The 25,514-nt window shown below is 40.3% G+C and overlaps 1 protein-coding gene across 1 annotated transcript in view; it reads right to left on the bottom strand.

Annotated features, from left to right (window-relative positions):
- The window catches only part of angpt1 (angiopoietin 1), a 67,390-nt gene extending 44,790 nt beyond the window's left edge, over positions 1-22,600 (bottom strand). The window contains exon 1 of the mRNA XM_074686895.1: positions 21,759-22,600. Coding sequence (XP_074542996.1) covers positions 21,759-22,148 — 390 coding nt within the window. The 5' untranslated portion in view covers positions 22,149-22,600. The remainder of the gene's footprint in view (positions 1-21,758) is intronic.
- Positions 22,601-25,514: the final 2,914 nt, after the last annotated feature.

Below are 25,514 nucleotides of genomic sequence, written 5' to 3'. Positions count from 1 at the left end.
AAACTTGAAGGTAAAACCCAAATGATTAGATTTCCTAATCGTAACTTAGCCATTTTGAGTCGATCAGTGGAGTGCAAAGTGCAGAGTCAAAGAGCTACAGAAACAACATCGGTGTTTTGGCCTGACACTTGTCTTTCCACAAATGGGAAATTGAAGAGAAACAGGTTCCAGAGCAGTAAACTTGGCTTAAAGGCTTTACGTAAGCTTGGGCATGAAGCCCACCAACTTGGGGTTAAACAGAAAAAAAAACCAGAGGTAACCCTTCACAATGGGATCCGCTATGACCGTCTAAGTATGAGGGATATTGTGAGATTTAAACAATACATAGAAACATGGTTTGAGGCTTAAAATCAAACCTTTGAACCAACTTTTTTTCAAATGGGACTTAAATGTTTCAGTGTCATGGAGTCAGCAGTGTCAGTTCTGCAACAATTTTTACCCTGACTTTGCTAACCTAAGCTGCTATAAGCCACAATCTGAATCTGACCAAATAAGGCTGTATAGCTGCAGAGGCCACATGCATACCAAGACAGGAGTGGTGAGTTTTATTGCGTCTAAATCAAGAAAGTGTTACTTCTTTAACGTTTACAGTCTTGCTTTAAACACCTACCATCACAGACTTTCTGGACTGCAACATGCAAAACACTCCAGAAACAAAGGAATTAAATTGAAACCCCTTTTTAAGTCAATGTAATGATAATAAATCTGTGTAAGAGGCACACCAGTTGGAGCAATAATACCTGTCTCTGCTTTTAGAACCCCCTCTACCCCGCCCTTGGTTTGACAAAATCACTGTTTGCTCAGCAAGAGTCACATAAACAGAAGTTTATGTTGCCTTAAGTGCCACTTTACACCTAAGCATAAAGGTTTAAATGGTGGTTTCAATGTGGACTTCCTGTGATTTTACTAATGATGCTGCTTTTATGACCTTCACTCCACATACACATGTGACGTAGAAAACTAAAGTTACAGACTTATCCTTTTCAACAGCTAATGAGGGATAATTAAGTAATGATCACTGAACAAACAGTCTAGAGGACAACAATGAAAGCTGCAACTATGCAGGTTTAAACGGCAAAAAGCTTATCACAAAAAAAAGTGTTTAGTTTACCAAGTGAGCTTCAACATGAGCAAGTATTTATGGAAAGCATCAAGGACAAAAAGCACCACAAAACCCATCAGCTGAGATTGATTCTGTACATTATCGTGCCTGAATTGCTAAATTGCCACAACTTGAGAGCCAGAAACAGGATAATCCGTCAACATGATACTCCCTGTTATCATTGTTACAGATTACAGAACATGTTTACCACTTTTCTGACATTTCCCTTTTAGCTGCTCCAAAAGGAGGTCTTGATCTTCTCCAAACGGCAGCACTGTGAGAGACTGTAGGGTTAGAAAATGCTGGGTCTGGACTGTATAAAACACTTCTGTTGGAGCTGCGTCTCATCTCTGCTTATCTCTTTGGTATTACCGGAGCAGTCTGGCTTCTGGGATGCATCCCCTGCGCTCATGCCTGGATCCATTTCTGTCCGCTTTAATGGACGAGAGCATGGGAGGCTGTTACCCGCAGTGACCCATCCCCCCCAAATCAGCACCTCCTGGTGTATAAAAAGCCTGGGGACAGCCACCAGCTAATACACTTACACCTTCTTATCGCCCACCAACAATGAAAGGTGAATTTGACACCCTTCTCTGTAACCTGAGCTATAGTTTACTCTTGTAGGGCTTTAGGAGCTGCTCAGGGATGGGAACTCTTACCCAGTAGAGATGACTGTTTTGTTTTCATATCCAATATAAAACAGTTAAAAGATTTTTGGTCTTAAAAACTGTCAAGATACAGTGAGCAACAACTCAAGCTGAGTTCAGAGCTGACCTCTGTGACATTTGAAGTGGGCAACTTCCAGATTTTTACCCAATTTCTGCCACAGTTTTAAAGTTAAAGAGCCAAACTTTTTTTGAACAGCTAAAGAGTAAGGAGCTGATTAAGGTGTTGTATGTGGTATCTGGGCTAATCAGCTGATTTAATTTGCATGTCTATCTCACATCACTTAAAAGATATTCAATGTATTTCGTCAACATTTCTTAACTAAAAAGGTAAAATAAAATGTCTTTTTTTTCTGTTTACAGTTAAAGTAAAAAGTTACATGCGTAGTTTAAACATCCAGCCACATTTGGAAAGCTATGCTGCTGTCCTCATTTAAGCTAATGACAGAGGCTAACTCTATTTTCGGTTCTGTACAAGTTTGCACTCAAACTCCAAATTTATTGTTTTATTAATTCATTTATTTCAATTCCCTATTGAAATTTTAAATGCTTTCATTCGTCTCCAACCTTTTCCCTTCAACCTTTTTATTTATTTAAATATCTATAATATTATGCTGTCTTGATGTTTTCACTTACTTTTGATATTTTTAATTTTTTGAAATCATTAATTTTTTGGGTGTGCATTTGTATGCACTCCTATATTTTTTTATGTTTGCCACTGTATTTATTTATATTTAATTGTATGTTTTTCAATCAATCCAAAGTAGTTTGAACTGCATTTTATTTGTACAAGAGTTGCCCTACAAATAGGATTTGATTGCTTTGTAAAGTGATATCTGTGCCTGAAAAAGGATTTCACCATGATGTCATTTCTATTTGAGTGAGTAAAAAAAGTAATAAAAAAAAATAACTGAATCAAAAACCTAAATATAGGAACAGGGACTTCAAATACATTCGACATGTAAAAAAACAAAACAACCTGAAGCTTTTAAATTGTTCATTACAAAGTGCTTGAATAAGATACTTTGTTGTACTAACTAGGTTTTTCCTTCTGTCTAAATTCTTGATTGTGTTGTATGTCACTTTGGACAAAAATCATCTGCTAAATGAAACTGTTAACTTTAGAACTTTTTTATGAAAAAACAAACAAACATAAAATTCAAGTAAATAAATAAACAATTTTGTAAGCAGTATGAAAAGTAGTCTTGTAGTTTATTTTCCCAAGTTCAAAAACTGTTGATCAGGCAGCTTGTTAAGAAGAACAAGCCTTGGGCTTGGATGGTGCACTTCCAAGGACATAATAACAAATTTGTTCAACTTGAAACAAGCTAAATGTTTATCTGAATAAATCTCTGAGCAAATCAATGGGCTATCTTGGCCATGTCGAAAATCAGTTGGAAAGTTCTGACGCCAACTTCTAATTCAACTTTTTATCCACTCTTTGAAGATTTTCTGTCACACTGGACTGTCATCAAGAGAGACAAAATGAGAGAAACAAACCTCAAGTTTAGTGAAGGTTGGTTGATTAGTTGTTTGTTTCTTTGGAAAGCTGTAAATGTCTTCTAATGTTCTTTTGCTAAGTCCAGGTTGAGTCCCACATTCCAATGCCAATAAACAAGTGTTGAGTATTAAAATAAACACAGAGTGTGAAGTATAAGTGTGAGTATGTTGATAAAACTCTGATGTGATGAATTTTCAGAGAAGCATGAGTGTTATTTACACTGAGAACAGCAATAGTAAAGCCCACTGAAATAATAAGGCTTGGTTCCTGAAAGTGTGAGTAAATCTTGAGGAATGTGATTTTAAATCATGATTTTGAAACACAAGCTGACAGAAATGCGACTATTGTTGAGTCAAAATGGGCTCTTAACAGATCTTAAGACGGGGTCAAATAACCAGAAATGAAGCCCTGAGAATTGAAAACAGAGCTAGTAAGCTGTTTTTGTAATTTCCTTTGGGAGAATAAATAATACATTTCAAAACATTTAATCTGGCGATTTGCTTTTGCTGTTATAAAGATAACTTTTACCCCGAGGCACACATTTCTCATTTGTCCTCTTTATTACTGAGACTTACATACAGTCAAACCCTACAACATGAATAGAGCCTTTAACTTCAGAGGACTTCTAAATCAGCTTTTTGACAGTGTTATGTCTACAGGAAATTCCGTCAAAGATTGACTGTATGCATTCAAGAAAGATGAATCAGCGAATGCTTTCCATGTGTCTGCTTAACGTAAGATAAAAAACATTTATCTGAAAAGTGAAAATTATGTTTAGACATTCTGTTTATTAGTAGAATTAACTTTCTCTTTGCATCACAGTAGAATGATAACATGTTTTCTTGAAGATCAGTTCTTTACCTCTGCAGGGCTGCTGCGAGCAGATCCAACAGAAATGTTTGCTTTTCTTTTATAGATATTGGTACAGTGGTGTGGGCACACTTGGCTGTTTTTATTATCAGAGCTTATTCCGGAAATTAATTTTCAGAGACAGTCCAGACAGGACCAGATTCCAGTAGTATCAAATATATCTGAAAGACTCACGTGACTGACAGCATGTAGAAGTTTTATTTATTTTCCTATATCCAAAAAACAACAAGCTGAAAAATGTTCACAGAAGAATGTTCAGAAGAAATATTTGAATTTATTGAGCACAGTGTGAGCAAAAAGTGATTTTGTTCCAAAAATCCTCTGCTAGGAGAAGAAAACGTAGAGCTAACATTAGCAGCAGAATTATTATTATTTCTTTTTTTCAGTGCTAGTGACAAGTAACTGTTGAGTTTCCAAAACTTGGACTTTAGGAAGTTAAGAAGTAAACTGACGACACTAACCAACCACCACACTGGTAGATAATCACCTCGACAGTGTCAAATATTACAGCCTGGGGAAAGAGCTACTGTGCCCTTTATAATGCAAAACCATATTTTAAAAATCTTGATGAGCATCTCCTCTATTCAGAAATACCTGAACCTGTCTGTGAAACTTCCCTTAGCTAGCGCAGCATTAGCTGAAGCAAGAACTGATATGTCTGCAGGGTCAAACACTAAACATACTCTGCTCTAAATTTTAACACAATAGCGATTAATTTAAATGGCACCACAGACTGTATGATGTACTTAGTGTCTGTGACATCAACCTTTTGTCCCTGATACAGAGTTCTGAAGCCCACCGTCGATGGGTGCTGTATCGAAAGTGCTGAACCCGACCTAGCTTTGTTTGGGTTTGGATGATGCAAAAGACAGACCTTTAGCCTCAAAGAGCTACAGGGTGCCTACCTGTATGTCAGGTCAGCCATGCCCTTACATGGACAAAATTCGTAGCATTATTCATTTCAATATAAGTAGTAATCAGTTTAATTTGTCAGGCTGGAGGTTGCTACTTGGTTAAAAATCTTAATGTGGATGTCTTCTAATTTTGTGGCACCTTGATCTATCAACAAAACGTTTGTTAGCTAGAGTAGCATTAGCCAAAGCAAATACTGACATATATTAGTAGGATCAAATGTTGAAAATATCCAGCTTTAATTTTTTTTTTTGGTGCAAAACTTTTTTGAAAGCAGGTATTAAACGTAAATGCACTCTTGAACATGACGTTATGTTTCATGTGATGTAGTATCACAGCTAAATGTTACCCCCAGAAAGTTGACTCAGGCAGGGTGAAACAGAATATCAGACAGTAGTAAATCCTGATAAAAAGAACTTACTGTCCTTACAAATAACTAGAATTTCTGTTGAACTGTTATATTAAAAAAAGGGTAAAAAATGATATGACAGCTTATTTCAAAATATGTATTGCCACTTTTGCTTTTACACTATTGCTTTAATGTCCACCTAAACTGAACAGTAGCCCACAGGACAAGTATGTAAGAACCCATTTGACCCCATCCCAGACTTCCCTGGCTCAAACACTGTACTAGGTTTCTTTTATGTTCGACTAATACCTCAAATAGATACAACAATCACACTGTCCTGTGCTTTCCTTTTATGTTACATAAAAATAAACTGAGTGGAGAACAACTAACACATGAATGTGTGTTTTCAAAATCCTCCACTTACAATCCTGCTCTCTAATATCAAAATGAGCCTGAAAATTACAATCTAATTATGCGTAGCTGACCATATGGGAGAGGAAGTGCTTGCATTCATCCAAGACATGGGAATCCGTGACGAAAACCAAACAACCAAACAAACACGGACCAGCGAGGGGGTCTTACACAGTGAGTACCAGCAGAGGGGCAGACTTCAGTTATGAAGTTTTCCAGCGTGAGGACACAAAAGGAGTATAAATGCTTGTGTTGTGGCTGTTTTATTCTAATTTTAACCAAAATGTCAGTCTGCCCCTTTTATTCAGGCACAAAAGGATCCCACAAACCCAGCATCCAACGGAGGAGGCTTTTACACCCAAATATTTGAGATAGCTTCCCAGTGTGTCCTCTCAGCATCACAGCAGGGGTTTCCTTTGCCAGAAAGCAGTAGAAATAGATGCAAAAGGACATGTGTTGTTTTAAGCTCAGCCATGACTATGTATGTTAAACCTACCAGCAGAAAAAAAGGAGCTCCAGTGTTCCAGTTCGTGTGCCAGCATCGCTATCTTTCAAGCTGGATGTCTCTTCTAATCAAAATGAATGGGTGTTTAATGACAGAGACTGTTTCCTTCAACGTCACGTTTGTGTTTATCTTACGTCCTAACATCCCATTAAGCAAAGACTCCAGAGTTTATAAACCATTGCTGGAGTCATCCCGTGTTACTATCACCACACAGTGATATGGTTTTCTCACATGCCGCGCTTTGTATCGCTTTATCTCGATGTGTTCCCCCCCGTTTCTCTCCAGCAACCACGGCTTTGCTTTACTTCTATCACCAAAGACAGACAGACGCTATCACATCGGGTACGGATTATGTTACTTACGAGTCTTTTCTGCTCTCCCACTGTTGCTTTTACGAGTGGCGAACACGAACTTAGTCATAAATCAAAACAGTTGGCTGTGTGAGGCACTTTTAAGCGTGGTGATATATTGTACAGTATGTGGTTATATGTGTGTGTGAGTGTGTGTGGGCCTAAGGATTCCCTGAGTGATAATGAACTGTCATTCAATTCAATCAAAAAAAAGGGCACAAAGATGGGCTTCAGTTTAGACTGCAGCTGTTTAAGAAACAATAGACCATAACATACATGTTAACAGACACATTTTAATAGTCTTATCTATCTTACAGATGCTCCCATAGATTGTAAAGTAAACAGGTGTGGTCTCTGTGATGTCACCCATTTATTTCTGATGCATAGTTATGAAGCCTATTGTCGACAGAGCCCATACTGGAAATGTTGAACTCAACCTGGCTTTGTTTGCTTTAGGATAAGGCAAAGAGGCTTCAGCCACCTTGAAGACAGCTACAGGGCGTCCACCCATCAGTCAAGTCAGTCATGACCATATATGGCAAAACTTATAAGTTTTACACAACGACATGGTTTATTTTCAGATTAACTGATGCTGATGTAGTGTTTGAGGACTGATACAATTTGGCACTGTGGTTTTATCAAATATCTGCAGAAAAAGGGTTTAACCCCCCAAGGACATTCACGCCAACATAGTTGCTACATTAGGGGAAGATGCTCTAGCTCTATCAGCTGTGAAAAAGTGGGCAGCTGAAATCAAGAGGCGTACTGAGAGCCTTGAAGATGACCCAAGGTCCGAATGTCCTGCCACAGCAACAACCCAAGAAAACATTGACCATGTTATACCATAGCCATCTCCCATGAACGAGCTGAGAATATTCTGCACAAAGAACTTGGCATGTCCAAGGTGTCAGCTCGGTGGGTGCCACGCTTTTTGACGCCTGATCAAATGCAAACCAGGCTGGTAATGTTGCAGGCGAACTTGGCCCTTTTTGAAGCAGATCCAGCCAGTTTCCTTGAAAGTTTCCTTACCCAAGATGAGTGTAGGGTCCATAACCTTGAGGCAGAGACCAAACGGCAGTTGATGCAGTGGAAGTTTTTGGTGATCAGGATAAAAGCTTCTACACCACAGGGATGCAAGCGCTGCAACACCACCAGAAGAAGTATGTGGACCGCAGAGAAGACTATGTTGAAAAATAAGCCATGCCCTAAGTGTTAGAAAATGATTAATTTAATACATACCAAGTTTCATCAATATAGCATAACTCCTTCCTAGTCAGACTATGAACTTTTTAGCCCTCCCTTTTATGTTACTACCAGAGGCTTTGAGATTGAGCTGTAATTAGGCTCTGTCTGAATGATGCAAATTTAACCCTTGGATCAGAGCAACACATAACCAGCACAGGCTTCTGTGTTTGGGTTAATGTGCAGGACTTAAGGTTGGTGGCGCTAGCACTGCTAACCTTGGGGCACTGTGACACTGGCCATCGGAACCGTGCCATACTCAGCCCAGCAGTCACACTCCAATATGAACCAGACTTAAGACACAAGCATGGCCCACCTGCATCATTAGAAAGCGTGTGTTTACAAGTAGCGCCATCTTATCAGATCTACTCAGTGGAGAACACGAGATCATTTCTAAGACTTAAGTGACTTTTAGGCTTTTTAAGATGTTTTGGTCCGTCCCTGTTTAAAAAGAGGAGTGGCGCAATGATGATTTGTCATGGGTTTCCTATAATGCCCCCATTATGTGTGTGCATGTGCTCGTGCATGAAGTGTGCCGTGCAGAAGAACACCAGCCCAAAGAGTGCCAAAGAAGAAAAGTGAACTGTGCCTGAGCACGACACACTCACTGACACACTGGTTAAACAAACTGGACTTTAGTGTTGAAGTGAGCTTGGGCACGGTTCAGATGATCAGTTTTTTGTCATTGTTGTTTTCCCTCTAACTGTGTCTCTTAAAGAAGCTGTTCAATGATTTTCCCTCTGTTGAACCTTTCATTAAGAAAATGACGAGGAAATAATTCTTTTTTTTTTAGTCTTTAATTGCGACCGATACTTTGCCCGAGCCTTCCTTTTATTGTTTCTTCATAAAATCAGTTGAATCAGTACACATATACTATCCCTTTCTCCACTTGAGGAAAAACAAAGTGTACTTTCACCACTGCTGTAAAAAAACTGAGGGATAGAGTGGAGAATAATTTAGACAAGCATTGAGCAAACAGAGTGCACTGTATGTACTATCTCTGGCCTTTCATATGCCCAGGTTTGTGTTTATTTTTGCATCAATGGTGCAAAAAACACTGTGTATAAACACAGTCAAAGGCAAGGGCCGGATCAAATAATCAAAAGCAGCTATACAAAGCTGGTATTATTCTGTTCAGACAAGAAGGCAAAACAGATTTGCACATTGGAGAGGAATTCAAACCACAACATTAGCCATTCTTAGGATCAAAGTCATTTGACTGAACAGAAAGTGACATACTCTGTCACATTTTAGTGCTGCGCATCTGAAGGGGAGCATGCGATTCAAATGCTGCTTTTGCTTTACTGCTTTGTCTTTTATGTTATAACATTACTATCATGTCTGCAATGTATGCTGCAGTGATGTAAAAAGCAGTAGTCTTATTAAAAAAAAAAAGACCTCAGGGTGAGATTTTTTTATTAGTCAACAGCTGCTTCCAAGAATAAGAATGAGCTTTGAGATCCGTCAGTGAAGCCAACGTAAACAAAAACTCCTCATAGTGCCCGAAGTGTAAAATGGAAATGTGAACATTTGCACTTCTACGGCAACTTAGGAGAGTGGTCGTGGTCATGCGGTTGGCTTAAAAGCCCCAGAAGAGCTTCCACATGGAGCTCAAAGAGATTCTTTTCTGCCATTTCTTCAGCTTGCAGGTATCTGACCTGTACACCATGACAAATTCAAAAAACCCCGTTGAATATTTATGTTACGGAAAACGAGGGGTCTGTTTCCAGTATTGGCCTGGACCTGCTTCAGAGTTGGTTTGTCCGTGTTGACATAACTGTCAGTGATGTGTCTTGTCATCTCTGGACATCATGCATCACTTAAATGGAATGAAGTGGAATGGAATGAGTCTCAAACCCTGAAAGTTTGACTTTAAATTCCCTGGTCTCAAAGTCAGTGGCTGTTTAAAGCAGAGTCCATGGTTAACGTTAGCTTGAAAGTTTTAACTGTTTATTTTGCGACCAAGTAAACCAACATCAAACCTTGTACATAAAATTAGATGTTTGTTGCTAGCGAGTGGCGAGATGAGATGACAGAGGTTGTCAGACACATGAAATGGATGTTACAAAGTCATGCAACTTTGCTGTTGGTTTACTTCAGTCAGGTTTTTTTAGGGAGGGTAATTTTAAAATCTTAATGGGGAGCAGAGAGATACTAGTTTTGGGGTTAGCATACAGAAATAAGTCATCTCTGCTGTAGAGCTGTTTGACAGTCACCAAGAAAACATGAGAGCCTCTTTCCTGTCCTTCTTCACCTCATGAATGTCCACATCCAGACATCCCCATTTGATTCTGTACAGGCCATCAGTTAAGCGTTAAGCTCAAGGTCTCTTAATACAAACACAGACTCCCATGTACGTCAAACAATGTGATGCACAGACGTATGTTCAGAAATGGACATTAGTGTGACAAAGATTCATGTGTACGCAGACATGGATGAACCACGCACATTCCCTGAGGATTGGTCTCGCCGTTTTACAACCACTGCAAACACGTTGTTTTAAATAAACATTGGGAGCTGTTTGTAGTTTTGGTTGTAAACCCAGACCAAGAAGCACATCTATCTGTTTGACAATGACAGATTTATGTGTGAGGTCCTGCTAGGTCACAGTACAGAAGCACATTTAAGGCCTGGTCTGTCTTTGTGATACGAATTCATATGACTCGTCAAAGCTTGGTGTAAGAGGACTGCTGGTGTTGAAACTGATGGCAAACCATATAAAAATAACACATTCAGAAACACTTGTTCAGACATATTAGAAAATGTTCCAGTAAGTCAAGAAAAATGCTTACATTGCTTTTCTTGAAATGAATGTACTCGAGGTTGACATGCTGTCTTTACTACAGACACATAATCGCTAGCTTGGTATTACCTGCACTTATCATGTGTAACTGGTTTTGTCATTTATGGTGTACCGTGTGCCCTTGTACAGAGCAGCTTGATGCAAACACTGGGAATGCCAAACACAACAGTGGCAACATTCTTGCTTTGAGGGTTTTCTGATACACTATATGGGAAAATTATAGGTTTATTATGTAACAGAGACATGTGAATCCAAAACCAGGGATATGCATCGCAAACTTTTTATGCTTAAGACATGTTGCACTAAACTTGTCCTGTACATGTATATTGTGGCTTCATCTTTGTCTGTATCCCTCAACTCTGCAAGGAAAACTGGATTAAAATTTTATAGATAGCAAAATAAAATAACTGATGACAGTGTATGCTTGCATTAATGCACCATGAAAAATGTATATATCATAAGTGTGCAATCATATTAACCTAATGTTTATATGCAAGGAGACAAAAGAATGTTGATGAAATGTAAAAACTGCAATATTGTAAAATGTAGTGAAGTGCAAAACACACATACACTCAAAAAATTAAAAAAAGCAAATATAAAGAAAACAAAAACAAGACAACAACAAAGTGAAGCACAAAAGAAGGAATGCAAAAACATAATAAAAAATGTAAGAAAAAAAGACAAGCATGAAAGAAAACAGAAATGCATGAATAAAAAACAAACAAAAAAGACAGGTCTAACAATTTTCGTTCTATGGCTGTGTTCTTAATTCTTATATCATTTTCTTTTCTTGTTTCTGCTTTCATTTTTGGGATTATGTTTTTGTTATTACATTTCCTATTCTGTGTTTTCTATTTTGTTTTTGTATTCTTTTTGTCTTTGTAATTGTACTTTTATTGTTGTAAGTTTTTCTGTCCTTTTTTGGGTGTGTTTTGCACTTTTGGGCCACCATATCAGCACCTTTTCGTGCATCTGCTAAAAACGTAGTTTTTTTTAATGGTTGTTACATCTTTAAAAATGGCTGTGGAACTGGGATGTAACAATTTTTAGTTCAACAAGTGGAGCTGAAAACATGTGAACATGTGTTGTGCAGCAGGTGTTGTAGCCATTACTGATAGCTGTCAGCAAAGCAGATGAAAGTGGGGAAGGGTCAACAATGTGAATGATTTTATGAGGCTTTCTGACCTTTACTGTACGATGTTTTGATTTTTATCACCTCACCGTGGCTCTCCTTCAAGTTTACAGTCCTTGTGCCAAGTCTAGCCCTGGTATTATAAAGAATGTGAGAATCCTGGCTCTGATCCCAGACCAGGCAAACACTGCTCTGGACAGGATTAAGAGTCTGTTTTCAAAACACTGATGCAGATTTGTAGTGTGTAATATCTTTGCTTGCATGTGTGTCTATATTTTTTCTCTTAATATGCGTGAAGTTAAGCATGTGTGTCTGTAAGCACACAAACAATGAATTATCCCACACCACCCACATGAAGCAGAGACAGGATGTAATCAGACTGCCTACCAGCTAGATATGTGGGTTTAAATTGAAAGTTAATACATTATAACGTATTCCCCCACAGTACAGGATGAAAAAGAGATCAGATAAATAAGTGAGGTAATTCCTGGATGTGACGCAGAGGCCTTAAGAAGAAGTGGCTTCTATCCCACCGCTTCAGGAACAAAACAAAAACAATGGAGCCAACCATTAGTCATGTGAAGATGTATTTGGCCCACGTAGCGAGGGAGAGAAACTGTTTATCTTCCGCCCAGTATCTCCCACTCTGTCTCTCTTTTTACCTTTGTTTGCTTCCCGTTTTCCACAACTAACCGATTCTGCAGGCCCTTCATTTTAAATTTCAATATATCTTTCAACAAAGCCTTTGTGATTCTTTTTGTTTCTTCAATCTAAAACCATAGAAACGCTCAACCTGCAGAGCTGAACTCCAGGAGAGGTGAAGCAGCTCTGGAAGGTTCCCTGGTGCTGACAGACAAAGACATCCCCTCAAAGAGCAACGTCTGTAGGGGAGAATCGAAGAGACAGTACAGGGAGAGCCGTGGCTCAGAAGCAGCATGTGAAGAGGCTTCGGGAATTACCTCCCTGTTTCTTCAACATGACAGAATTAACTTTGGGATTTATAGTTGTCAGATACAAGAGCATCAAACAACTTCACTTCACATTTCAGCGAACATTAAAACAAGGCGTGTCGCAGGCGCATTAAAACTCGCTTTGTGTCCCGATTTTTCATTCTCTGGCCAGAATCAGCACGACAAGACAGGCGTGTTTTCTCAATGTTATCGTTTCCTGGAAATACAGCAGTTGTAAAAAATCCACTGACACATTAATGTAAAGTCACGCAGTGTAGGCGTCTTGCGGTCCGAAATGTAGAACAAAGATTTGTTTCTAAACCCAGACTGAGTTCCCTCAACCTCCATCAAAACTTGATTTACAGCGCACAGCCTGCATGAACCTGAAATCTGCGGGAAAATAAAGTGCTGCAGATACGGGTGAGTAATATTATCATCTGTTCAGTTTATCAAAACTCATTATAAAACAAAAATACACCCAAGATAACAGCTGATTCTGCAACTGTTCAAACATAGTTGTGATTGGCTGCAGGCTGTGATAACAACACATTACTTGCCCGCTCCGATTGCTCAGATTGACTATAATGTCCAGTGTTTGGCTCAATCTGAGCTATTACTATCTCATATTTAGCTGATAATTACTCAGCCTTAACAGTGGCTGGGATACAACCATGAACTTTGGACTTTTGGCAGCTCTTCTGACTATAACTTACACTCTCAGAACAAATCACTGCTCCTTTTCTGCCCAGAGTAATATTTACGTTTCTTTCTTAAACAGCTTAAGATCTTGTTTCTGTCGTTCTAAATGGAACATTTTTAAATTCACGGTAGACTACATACCTGGAAACCCCTCTTATACCTGAGGTGCTGAATTTGTGATATATTAAAGCTTCTTTGATCAATATTATTATGGAAGAATGGATCGAATTGGCCAACTTGTGTGATGAACAAAAAGGTAACAATAAGGTCACACTGAAGAGACTCTGCTGAGCATTTTAGCATCTTTCAGCTGATTGTTTTGGTTTTCAGCCAGTAATTTTGGGATGCTTTCAATACCTGGATTGTTTGGAAAACCTGTCCCAAAACTGGGGGCATTTTAAAGTAGGTTGTTTAGACATGGGTGAACTCAATGATTACTGATGCAGAGCTTAGAAAAAGAGGTGAAATAGCCACAACTCAGTTCCAATCGAACTAATTTGACCACAATCGACCCATTATTGGCATATGCAATTATGCCATTGCTATCGGACTATGGTTGGATTCCCCAGGATTCAGCAAGTCTCGATACACCTAGGCATATAGCCTGAGCAACTTTCACATTGCAAAGTAGATGACCATGGCAAATAGGGTCGCTGGGCTCCAATGCAACAAAGACCATGTAATGTAATTAACATACATAGTAAGCAGTAGTAGTAAGAAACACAAAGAGATACAGCTGCACCCATCTTGGCCATCGCTGTTAGAATGTTGTTTCCTCTCTAAGTTCAGCATTCCCAGTAACCTGACACGCCAGACGTAGAGTTTCATATATTCGCCACGGAAATATTTCACTAGTCCATCTGGGTAGCAGCTCTTCCGATTTTTTTTAGAGGCGGGACTTTAAAAAAAATCCCCAGCTGGTGACGACATTTCTGATGAACACACTCACCATGGACCAATCCACATCAAGCCACGGTATGACGTAGCTCATGTGAGCTGATGCTTCTAAGAAACAATAGATAAACAACTACTGAATCACGAGAAACAGCTGTGAAAAAGGCATTAGATGACAGCCTCCGTTTTTATAAATTTAACTTCAGAATCAAAGGAACGCTGACAAGTACGAAAGTCTGCTGACGTCACGTCAGCTCCCACAGCTCCTGCCTCTCTTCCCTGATTGGGCCGGTCAGAATTTAGCCATGTGAAATCGTTGGTCATTGGAGCCTGGCAAGATGAACCTGCAGGAGTTCAGAAACTGAATCAGGCAGGTCCGTCTGCTCTGCAAGGTTACATTCCCAGTGGCCCCAATTAACAAAGGGCTTCAGAACTCTGTTTTGACAATGTCCTAATAAAGTCATTGTCTCCAACCAATAGTAACGGTAGGAGCCATCATCACTGCATTGGTCTGGCTGCACCATCTCTGTCAAAACAGTAGGTGGTATTCTATCTTCACTAAAAAGATGGCTTTAGGAGCAGAGCCAAAAGACAAGTGAAAATTGGACTCGTGTTTAAAGAGAGTCTGAGTCAATACTATAAATAAATGCAACTGTTTGTTTGTTTTTCTTTAAAGTGGTCCTAAAAATTTTCTGCACACTTTCATGCCTGGGTGACATGTTGCAGAGCACAATCATTAATAAACTCACACGACAACGAAATGAAGAAAAATTAGCACCATTATGGAACGAAATATACTCAGGGGCACATGGAAACATAAACCTATCATGGGAAGTCCTCGATTTATACCACACATGCATCAGCTGGTGCCAAACTACAAACTAGCGACAATGTTTTCAGAAGGAATACCATAAATTCTGCATCCATTTGGCCAAGTGAATCAACTTGTAATTAAAACAAAATAAATCAAGAATAAAGTTCCCACCAGAGAGTGATTCTAAAGAATGAGTGATCAAAAAGAAAGCATATATTTGAATTATGGCTGCTGCAAGATAAACTCGACAGCTTCAAGACACACAGTGAAATAACCAAGAAATACATCTTAATTTATTGAGCTATAAAGGTACAAAGGTGTACAATATCTGTCTGGCCAAAATCAAAACTTCCAAGCACATTTAGGAACTGTTGAAATATGATTTCTGGAAAAAGGGCGGTCTCAAAACAAAGAGTCTTTCCATATTGAGTGTGACAAAACTACTAAATGCCCCATTTCCTGAAAACCTGAAAACCTGAAACATTTACAAAGTTGGGATCCTTTTTTTTCACAACCATGTGGAAATAATGTGGCATGGCCATAATGTTTTCCTTTATTCCCAGGACATGCTAAGTAGAAAGCCCTGTTTCCTTTCCACCTCAGTCGTAGTGAAAGTGCTACCAAGACAACTCCTCTGGAAGCTGTTATTGTAATGTCCTTAAGCAATTTCCACGGTTTCCTTTTTACAAGATTTGGGGTCGAGAAGGAAGCGCTTTTTATCCCTCTGGGCATTTCTTAGCCTTTCCTCGTCGTCTGATTGTTAGTTTTGGCGCACTTTATCAGCGAAAATAAACTCTCATAGAAGCGGTCACCCCTAAAATAGATAGGTTTCTTCTTGGATCCGCATGCATGCTGTGTGGCCCTCTGATAGGGCTAAGTAGGGAAACACATTCACCCATTTTGAACTCCCAGCATGTAAAGGAAACAAGCTGCTGCCCACATGCTGCCATATCTGCTTTAACCACTGTTTGTGCTGCACGCTAATGTTCATAGAGAGGCAGAATGATGAGAATTTCACAGGGATAAGACAACGCAGATCGTTTTTCCTCCTCCCCTTGTTGAGCAGCTTAGTTTGGCACACAGCGTCTTTCTCAAGAAACACTGCTCTCAACCACTCTACTGTCTCCACCAGGAGGGGAAGGAGAAGAATTATTACTTTCACTCCCAAGAGCAGAAACACAATTTGGCTAGCTTTACGTCCTTCTGTGCCAAATTTGTATTTTCCTTGAAATATTATAGAAGTAGAATGAATATTCACAAAGAGCGCTATGAGATGGGCACTTAATCTACGTTTTACTCAATGTAACAATTCCTTTATCTCAAGTAACCCATCCATTCATTGAGTAGACTTATCCTCATTTCCCCTGAGCGTAACACAAGCCAAGTGGCTCATGAGGCTAGCACTAACAGAAATGCAAAAAAAACTGAGCAAGTTTGTGGGAAACTGTTGGGGTACCAAAGGCTAATTGGTTTCTTACTCTTTAAGGTATTCATCATAGACTGTCCAAAACATGGACATACCCTCAAGTCACCCACTGATTCCTGATGAGGCACACCATGGTGGTCAGCTTGTTGGAAAAACAGGCAAACAGGTGAAGGCAAGGTGGGCCTAAAGCTTCCGGACAAACAGGTACAGCACACACGTAACACTGTAGCTATAAAATAATTTCTCTGTCAATTAAATGGTGCTGTAATGGTGGGTTCACACCACATGCAAGTAAAGTAATTTGAGCTAGTGACTAACTTGTTAAGTCAATGTGTAAATAATTGTCAACCTAAATACAAACATTAATCTAATTTACATAATCTTTCCACTAAATTTTTCTGTACTAGATCTGTTATCTAAGAGTAATCTGAGTCTCTGGTGAATTTATGTATACAGGAATGTACCAAATTCATACCAGTGAACTTAGAGATTTGGCACAACAAATCTGGCCATGGTTGACAAAGCTTCTTCGCAATCCAAGAGTACCAACACTGATTCAATTTATAGATGATGTAAAGGTAGGGTCTGCAGAATTTTCCTAAAAAAATAAAATATCAACTTTTACAGGAATAATCCTGCTCAATCGTCTCCTATGGACCATTATATGTGTGAGTCAGTGTCAGTGTCTGCCTCAATCCTCTCCTCAGCCTGTGTGTTGATGTTTTGGTTGTATTGAGACATTTGTGTGTGGAGAGTAACCATGGTTTTTTCAGCCAATCACAACATGTCCAGTGTGCAAGTGACTTTGCGTGTTGATGATGGCTAGCGGAGATGCTAATCCTTGTTAATCCTTGCTATGCTATTCCTGAGCAGCTACAAAAGAGGGCGTATCACAGGAAAAAAAACAAAAACAAAACACAACCAAAGTGAAACGAAATGCCAAACAGATGAAGCTTTTTCCAGAAAGGGGGTGAAGCTTGGCTAGACTTTCACCACTAACCAGGTATGTGTAAAATACTCATGATACTCTGTCAGTTGCACAGCTCTCAAGTCTCTCCCACATAGAAACGTGATGCTACAGATGGTTGCATTAGTTTGCAAATGTGTTGGCCTAGTCACACAGTCAGAGGCTGCGGGTGTGTGCTGCCACTGGCACTGAGCCAAGGAGGATGTCCCCAGTTTAAATGTAGTGTTTGCTAATAAGTGACGAAAATTCCTGCCGACATTACCTTTCAGTTTCGATTGGTTCTCCAATCACAGAATTCACTGGCTTTCATTAAACAAAAAAACTTAAATTTGGAGCACCCGAAAATTCCTACAGTATTTGTGTTGTGCTGTTGGTTGTTTTCCTATCTTTTTTGGGGAATGTACTGGAAATGTGCTGAACATCAAAAAGTGAAATGTAAATATTATTTAATGCGTAAAGCAGCTTGTTATCAGATGCATTTCCTCTTTGAGGTCTCAGCAGAGCTTGTCCAAGGCTCCTTGCCTTGTAGACAGGCCAGGGTAGTAATCCTTGGACAAACACACGCCACCTTTGACTGGTCAGGAATGTTATCAGGGTCCATATACTCTACCCTCGGTCAAGGAAGAAAGATCTGACTTTAAATGCTTCCCCAACAGCTGTTTGCTGCATCACTCTGCGTTCGACCCCCACAGTCGACTGAGCACCAAGCCACAGGGCTGCTATCTGGCAGTTCAGTCTGTTCTGAACGTCTCTTTCATCAGGCTGAGCGCTCCTGCTTGGACAAGCAGTAAAAATCACTGGTGTGATTAAGACAGATAGACTGCTAGAACACTTAATCTTCTGTCCATTGAAAAATGTTAACTGCATCCTGATGTTCCCAAAATGCTGTGCAATTAGGCCGAATTACCACTGTGTGTTCAAGTGTCCCAACTAAAATGACCACACCAAATCCTTTCTTGTGCTGTTCACATTCTTGCTTTTTGTCTATCCCTTTAAGATCTCCAAAACATTCCCTAAAAGAAATATGACAAATCAGTGGGGGTGGCAGATGTTTCCACAAGTCCCTCTCCTCAAACCTGAGGAGAAAGTTATTCCAGAGGTCTCATCAGTCAAACTCTCAGTCCATGAACACTGCCACACTGTTTTCATAGTATCACTTGTACTATTACAGACAGATGAGGTCCACTGAGCAGAGATAAAGCTGGTGTTATTTCACCCCTGGCCTTTCCTGACACGTGGATCGCTTTGGGGGCCCAACTAAAAGACGCAGGTTTATCGACTTGTTAAAAGGGACACTCATCAGCATAGGTGTAAAGTTTGCAATCCTAATATGAGACAATTCACAGCTTTTCTGTGTCTTTTTAGTCAGCAGATACATTTTTTAAAGGTTTGGGCTTGAGGTTGGAAAGAATAAGCAAGACTAATCAATTGATCAATCAAAAATCAACAATTGCCACCAAATGTGATACACGATTCATCGTTTCATCCATTGGTCTTGAAGGGAAGCATTTGGCTGTGCCAGAAACTTAAAGCCTTTGGTAACCAAAAACTTCTAAAACGTTCTAACAATGATACCTACAGTCAGATATGCAAACTGTTTCCTACCTGAAGGTATAAGAAGTTAACTTTAATCCATTTTTTGAAACACTGGTGGGTAGTGTAAGTATTATGTCTGAGTGATCTCTTCATCACCTTTGCTGTTAGCTTGCTGGCTAATCATGTACAACCTAAAATTTGTCGTCTAGACAGCCTGACATCTTTGTGCTCTTTACAACATTGTGCTGATGTGTCAAGCTGGTTGCAGAGGGACTGCATTCCTTCAGTTACAAAATCAGTTAACTTTCAAGTTTTTAACCCTTGGTTAAATCAGACAAGTCTGAGCTCAAATCTGATCGTGTAACCATTAAAAAAGCCTCAATCACCAACTAGTTTAATCAGTTTAAGGCGAAGCATTCGGCTGCTGCAGATATTGAATAATTTCAAGCTTTCTTTTGTCTCTTGAGTCAAAAGGTTAACAATATTCAGGTTTTTAGGCTGTGTTGGAGAACAAAACGATTTCTTCGAACACTGTGATTAATTAACTACTCAGACTGACTTGATTGACGACTACTTTTGTGGCTGTTGAAAGAAAAAATGGATTTGATGCTTTCCTTTGTCCTTTAAGTCAAAAGATGAACAATTGTCAGGTTTTGGACTGTGATTAATCAATTGACTACTCAGTATGCATTAATTTTCAACTCTTCTGTTTCAGTGTTTCTTTGTGGTTCTTTGTGGGGAAAACATCAAGTTGTCATAGAAATTCAGTGACTTGCAGTTTTTCATTTTCTTCTCAGTCTTCAGATGAACAGGTTTTGGTTTTCAGGCTAAAGAGAGACCTTTAAAACCATATGTTGATTAATTATTTCCCAATAGCTCTATTTTGATGTTTTTCTATCTCCACTTTGGTGATGATAAAGTATCTGGACCTGCAGCTGGATGGAGACCTCCACCCCTACACCTCTCTAATTACAAAATCCATCAACATCTCACTGTGACCAACGCCTGCTTAATTGATGAAAAATGACCGTTTCCCCCAACCAGAGGAGTGAAAAGTTTACTTTCGCAGCGGAAATGAGAAGCAGGCACACGGCGGAGAGCAGTGGCAGATACGCTAACGAATCGACTCTGTGGTGTATTGATGAAGCTCGGGCTGATTAATTCCCCTTGTTCCACCGTAATCCATCAAATCCATCAGGTGTTATCTGTGCGCGTACTGCATTCGTGGACAAAAACAAACCACAAGCTTTGGGCAATTCATCACAGATCAGGCGAGCTAATCTTAGTTTAAGAAGCTCAATATTGTGGAGTGGTGGAGGAGCAGGAAAGCTGAATTTGGAAGTTTGTTTATTTAATTCTTGTGTTCGTTTCACAGAGATAGTCTGGCTCTCTGTGGAGACACAAAGTCTCAAAGCTTAGGAAAGCAGAGTGCCTGCCAAAGGGTATCAGCCATCATTAACACTACAGTAGAACCATATTTGAACATAGTAAACACCTCGCTGGCTCTCTAAATAAATTGTAATTTGGTTGTTCCAGAGTAATTAAAAGAAGTTATTTTTACACCTTATCTGATTAATAAAAGTATTTGTTTAACTTAACAGGTTACAGACTTTCTCCTCACTTTCGAGAGGGGATTTCATAAGATCGACTCACGAGAATAAATAAAGGGAGCATTCTCTGTCTCTGTCTGTTCCTCCTCCGAGGGTCTCTGGGGGGCTCTCTCTGACTTCCTGCCATTAAAGAGACAGCCCACACGGGGTGACTGACATGTAACTACCTCTGCTCTATGACCGACGCTCAACGCAGCTCAACTGGACATGTGTGTGGAATGTATTCACAGGATAGTTTGAGCAGGAAACAAGGTTAAAGGAGGCAGAGATGTGTTTGACAGGATGGGTACGAAGCTGGAGTTTGGAAAGATGAGGATTTAAATTGAGACAGCTGTTTGACATGCGGAACAAAAAGTTCAATTCAGATAGTGAACACAGTTACATAAGAGTGTGGAGGGAAATTATACATTGTGTTGCTCCTTCAGAGAAGAAATTAAGAGATTTTTTTAGATGAAAAGGTGAAGATGTGTGTCTGATAAAGTCGTTTTTTTGCCCCTCAGTAATATTCCAGTCACACGGCATCACCCAAGAGGAAAACAAATTCTCAGCTCCCAAAGTACACAAACTCTCCGTCTGACAAACACCGTGACAAACAATGTGTCGGCTGCGAGAAAACAGCAAACACAGCCGCGGTTTCTACTCATGAGAGCCTCGTCCAGAAACCAAAACAAGTTATCTCTCGTGAAAGCCACAAACACACACTCGGCAGGGGGAGACCACACACCCGCGGAAACACAAATACCCTGACAGATACAGGACAGCGTGAACCGCTTCAAAAGTGCACGGATCTAGTCCACGCATGAGGAGCCGTTGCAGATGTGATTTAGTGTTTTACATTGCGTAACGATGGATCAAAGAGGGCAGTGTGTGAAGTTTATGCGTCTTCTAGGTTCAGACATCACAAAAGTGAAGAGGGTTTTGAAACAGGAAGACACACTTATGAACATTGTGAAACTGTTGTGGTTGCAGTTTTTGTTTTGTCTGGTTAATTCCACACACCCACCTGAGCCCCATCCTTACCTTCTGAAGCCACTGGGTGTAATTCTCCATAATGTGCTCAAGCTGTTGGATCTTCTGGCTTGGAAACTCCGCTTCAGGTGGCGGCGCATCTCTCTGGAGGGAGTTTGCGTTCTGTTGTGGTGTGCTCCCACCTCTGGGCTCCCTGCAGGAGCCTCCTCTGCCTCCCTCTCCCTCAGGTAGGATGAAGGTGTAGGTGCACTGGCCATGCTGGATCTTATGGAAGCGTCTGCTGCTGCTGCTGCTTCCTCCACTACTGCTGCCACCACCTGTGCTGCTGCTGCTGCTGCTACTGTCTGCTCCTCTCCTCTGCTCCCCTCCTCCACAGCTTACAATCACCAGAAGTGCTGCTAAAGACAGCAACCGGTGGCCGAAGTTGCACCAAAGCATCATATCAGCTTCAGGAGAAAGTTGCAGGTGAAGTCTTAAGTTCTTGTGTCTTTAGTTTCTCCTTGTCCTCTTTAAAGCTGCATCAGACACCTTCAGTGAGGAGCATGCGTCATCCATTCTTACACACTGGACCTCCAGCATTGAATTCTACTCCCACCGTGGACAGATACACATGCTACGCTTCCAAAAGTATCCTTCAAGTTCTTGTCCTGGCAGGAAAAGTTGCACACATCTCTCGCAGGGTGACAGTCTTGGATGTCCCTCCAGCAGACCACAGCCAGAAGCAGACTGTGCGCTCGCATTTATCAATCTGTGCATTTAAAATAGGTGCCGGGAAAAAGCTGGGTTTGGTGTCGTCAGACCTCCCCCGGTCTCTCTGTCTTCTCTTCCTCCTCCGCTCTCAGACTTAACGACTTGGAAGGAGTGAGAGAGAGAGACGCTCACTCTGAGGAGCAGATCCAAGCTTCCAGCACACTCTGCGCCTGCCCCTCACAGAGCCTGCAGAGGAATGTGTGCTTGGGTGAGTGTGTGAGAGTGTGTGTGTGTATGTGTGTGAGAGAGAGAGCCTGGCAGAAAAGGGACCCCAGCACAGAGGATGTGCTTAGACTATGAGGATCGGTTTACAGCCACTCTGACTGCAGGATCATGTGGTTGACCTGCCTTTCTGCCTCTGCGCTGACACAAAAAGCTGAACGTGTGTGTTTAATTTATTTGCTCTGGAGATACTCTAATTCTGTAAAAAGACAGACAATATATTACAAATGGGCAGGTGGGAGGCAAACTTTTAAGTGTTTTATGGTCTTAACTCTGTCTGTTAAAAAAATCAGTGAGGTGCAAGTGAGGTCATGCAAAGGAAGTCATTTTCTCTTCTTCTCCTTGTAACTGAAGTGAATGTCTTCTTTCTTCCAAGCACCTGAGGTGCAAATCACTTTGTCATGTACATATATAGAATACTTTTTTTTGCTTTATTAAATTATGGTTACAACTTCCAGTTTAAAGGAAACTTAAACGCAGTACCTTCAAGAAGCTCCATCTAAATCACAAATCAGTTTTTGGCTAATTAAACGTCACATTTGTAAAAACATTTCTTCACAAAAAGAAGTACTTAAAAATAATCTATATATACCAAAAATGTAGGGAAATAGTCTTGAGTTCTTCCTTGTCAAAATTAAGCTCCTTCATTTCCCAAGATGCATCAGTCAGTCAGTGATTTAGCGTTTTGAGCTAGTTCCTGCCAAGCGGCAACCCCTGGTCCAAGAAGTGCTAAAATCTGCTGTTCCTCTAGTGTCCGTTTGAGGCTGGCTCCGGAAGTACTGTATCAAACCAAGCCAAAAAAAGCCATTTTCAAAGCAGAAGTTAACCTATTTACAGCCTGGTTCAAAAAACGTCTCCTGTCTGAGTCGCTAATTTTACTATCCGCACACACTGTATGGGGGTGATTTTTTTTTCTTATTCAGTAGTTCAAAGGATGTCAAGATCGCAAGCTCGCCCAATCAGAGGCACAGCTTTGGGTCACATGACCGACAGGCGCCCTATAGCTGTACCCGAAGCCCTTGCCACTATCAATATGGCCGCTATAGCAGATGTGCTTCATTTTCCGTTTCAGAAACAGACGGGTGACATCGGGGAGACTACGTCCATGTTTTATAAAGTCTATGGTTCCCTGCTCAAGACAACTCAAGCTAACTACCTCTGAAAGCAATTAGCGCGTGAACTTGTGATCTCACACCAACACCACGAGTGTGAAGACATTATTGGTTCACTTCTTACCTGTCCATGTGGCTCACTGTCAGACGTAACCATCCGTTTGCTAGCTAGCTGATGAAAGACAGTGTGATAGTGTAAGCTAATGCCCTGTTTCCACTTAGGTAAGCTTACAAAGGAGAGGCCAGCCGAGGGTCCATTCCTTTCTTATTGGGATTTCTCCTACCTCCATCTCCTGTTGTGTTTTGTTAACTGTACTTTATCTCTCTTTGTATTTTCCCACAGTTTTTTGTGTTTTTGCTGTTGCCTGTCTCGGTCAAGTCTCCCTTGAAAAACAGGTTTTTAATCTCAATGGGACCAATCTAGTTAAATAAATGTTTAATTAAAAAATAGTCTCAAGTATATTTCCAAATTTAACTTCAGAAGTAGGTTTTATAGAGACTGTGCTACAGTTTGCTTGCATAGCCAAGAGCCTAATAGCTGCCAAACTAGCTATTCCCTTTGATTCAATCACATTTGTCAATTGAAAAATCAGCTTGTCAGATAAAAATGACCTTGTTTATCTAGTTTTAATACACTGTGTTGGAAGTTGGAGACACTGAATCAGACACACAAGACTTCATTATTTGCTGGACTTCTCAGCAACGACTCAGCAACTTGCACAGAGCAGATTGAGAGAAATAGGAAGTTGATGCATTGAAACTACATTTAAATATCCATTTGACTGTAAAACTAAGATACTCTGTGTGGACAATAAAATGAGTGGAGAAAGGACTGGACTCAACAAGCTTGAGGTTTTTAGAGCCCAATAAAAACTACATGAATAAAAAAGTCTCATCATTGGGGTAGGAAGCACAAATTTGCGGTCATGTGACTCTAGCTGTCCTGTGGTTCGGCTCTGGTGTGAGTTGACAGGCGAGAAAGGACAGAGCCAAATCACAAGCTAAGGATCTGTGAGGTCCAGAGACTGACTGCCTTTGTCAATATTTATAAGCATTAAAAGGCCGTAAAAATTGCACTCTCTTGCATTGGGCATGAACTGCATCATTTGTGTACTCACAGATATTCTGAGGCAAGTCACATGAGTCGTCCAAAACTGAGGCATTGCTGCAACTAAGAATTACGCACATCAGTCCCCCCTGGGGTTTGTGTGGTGTCCTTTCCTTTTACAGCCCCTGTTTGTTCGTCATTTTCCTGGATGTCGTCAGTAATCTCCAGAGAATAAAATCTGTGGCATTTATCTGGGAAATTGGAGAAATACAGCAGCTGTTGTAACAGAGACCAGCTGATGACTGGATGATGTTCTTTTTTGAGCATAAACTGTTTTGTGTCTCTCTTTTCTTCCCAAACTTTTCATTCAGTCAACGGCAAAGTTGTTTTTTAACCAAACTGAGGTTGCTGGTTTGGCCTTGTGGATGAATTGTGCCCCATGTATGGAGGCTACAGTCCTCATAGTAGTCGATCCAGGTTTGATATTAATCTATCTATCCACTCCATCTCTTTCAGTTTCCTGCTCAGAGCCTGACATCAGGATTATTTGGTTTTAAACAGGACCAGCATTCTAGCTTTTGGAGGGGTTTGTATCAAACCACGTCAGTACACCAATGACCTCACTTACAGCAGCTGCACAGAGAATAATAAAGGCAATGCAACCAAGGGCCTACA

Source organism: Halichoeres trimaculatus, unplaced genomic scaffold (assembly GCF_033239565.1).
Source record: "Halichoeres trimaculatus isolate MK-OKI-2021-1 unplaced genomic scaffold, fHalTri1.1 fHalTri1_scaffold_14, whole genome shotgun sequence".
Lineage (NCBI taxonomy): Eukaryota > Metazoa > Chordata > Actinopteri > Labriformes > Labridae > Halichoeres > Halichoeres trimaculatus.
The sequence above is the reverse complement of the archived record's forward strand: the minus strand, read 5'-3'. Positions and strand labels throughout refer to the sequence as shown.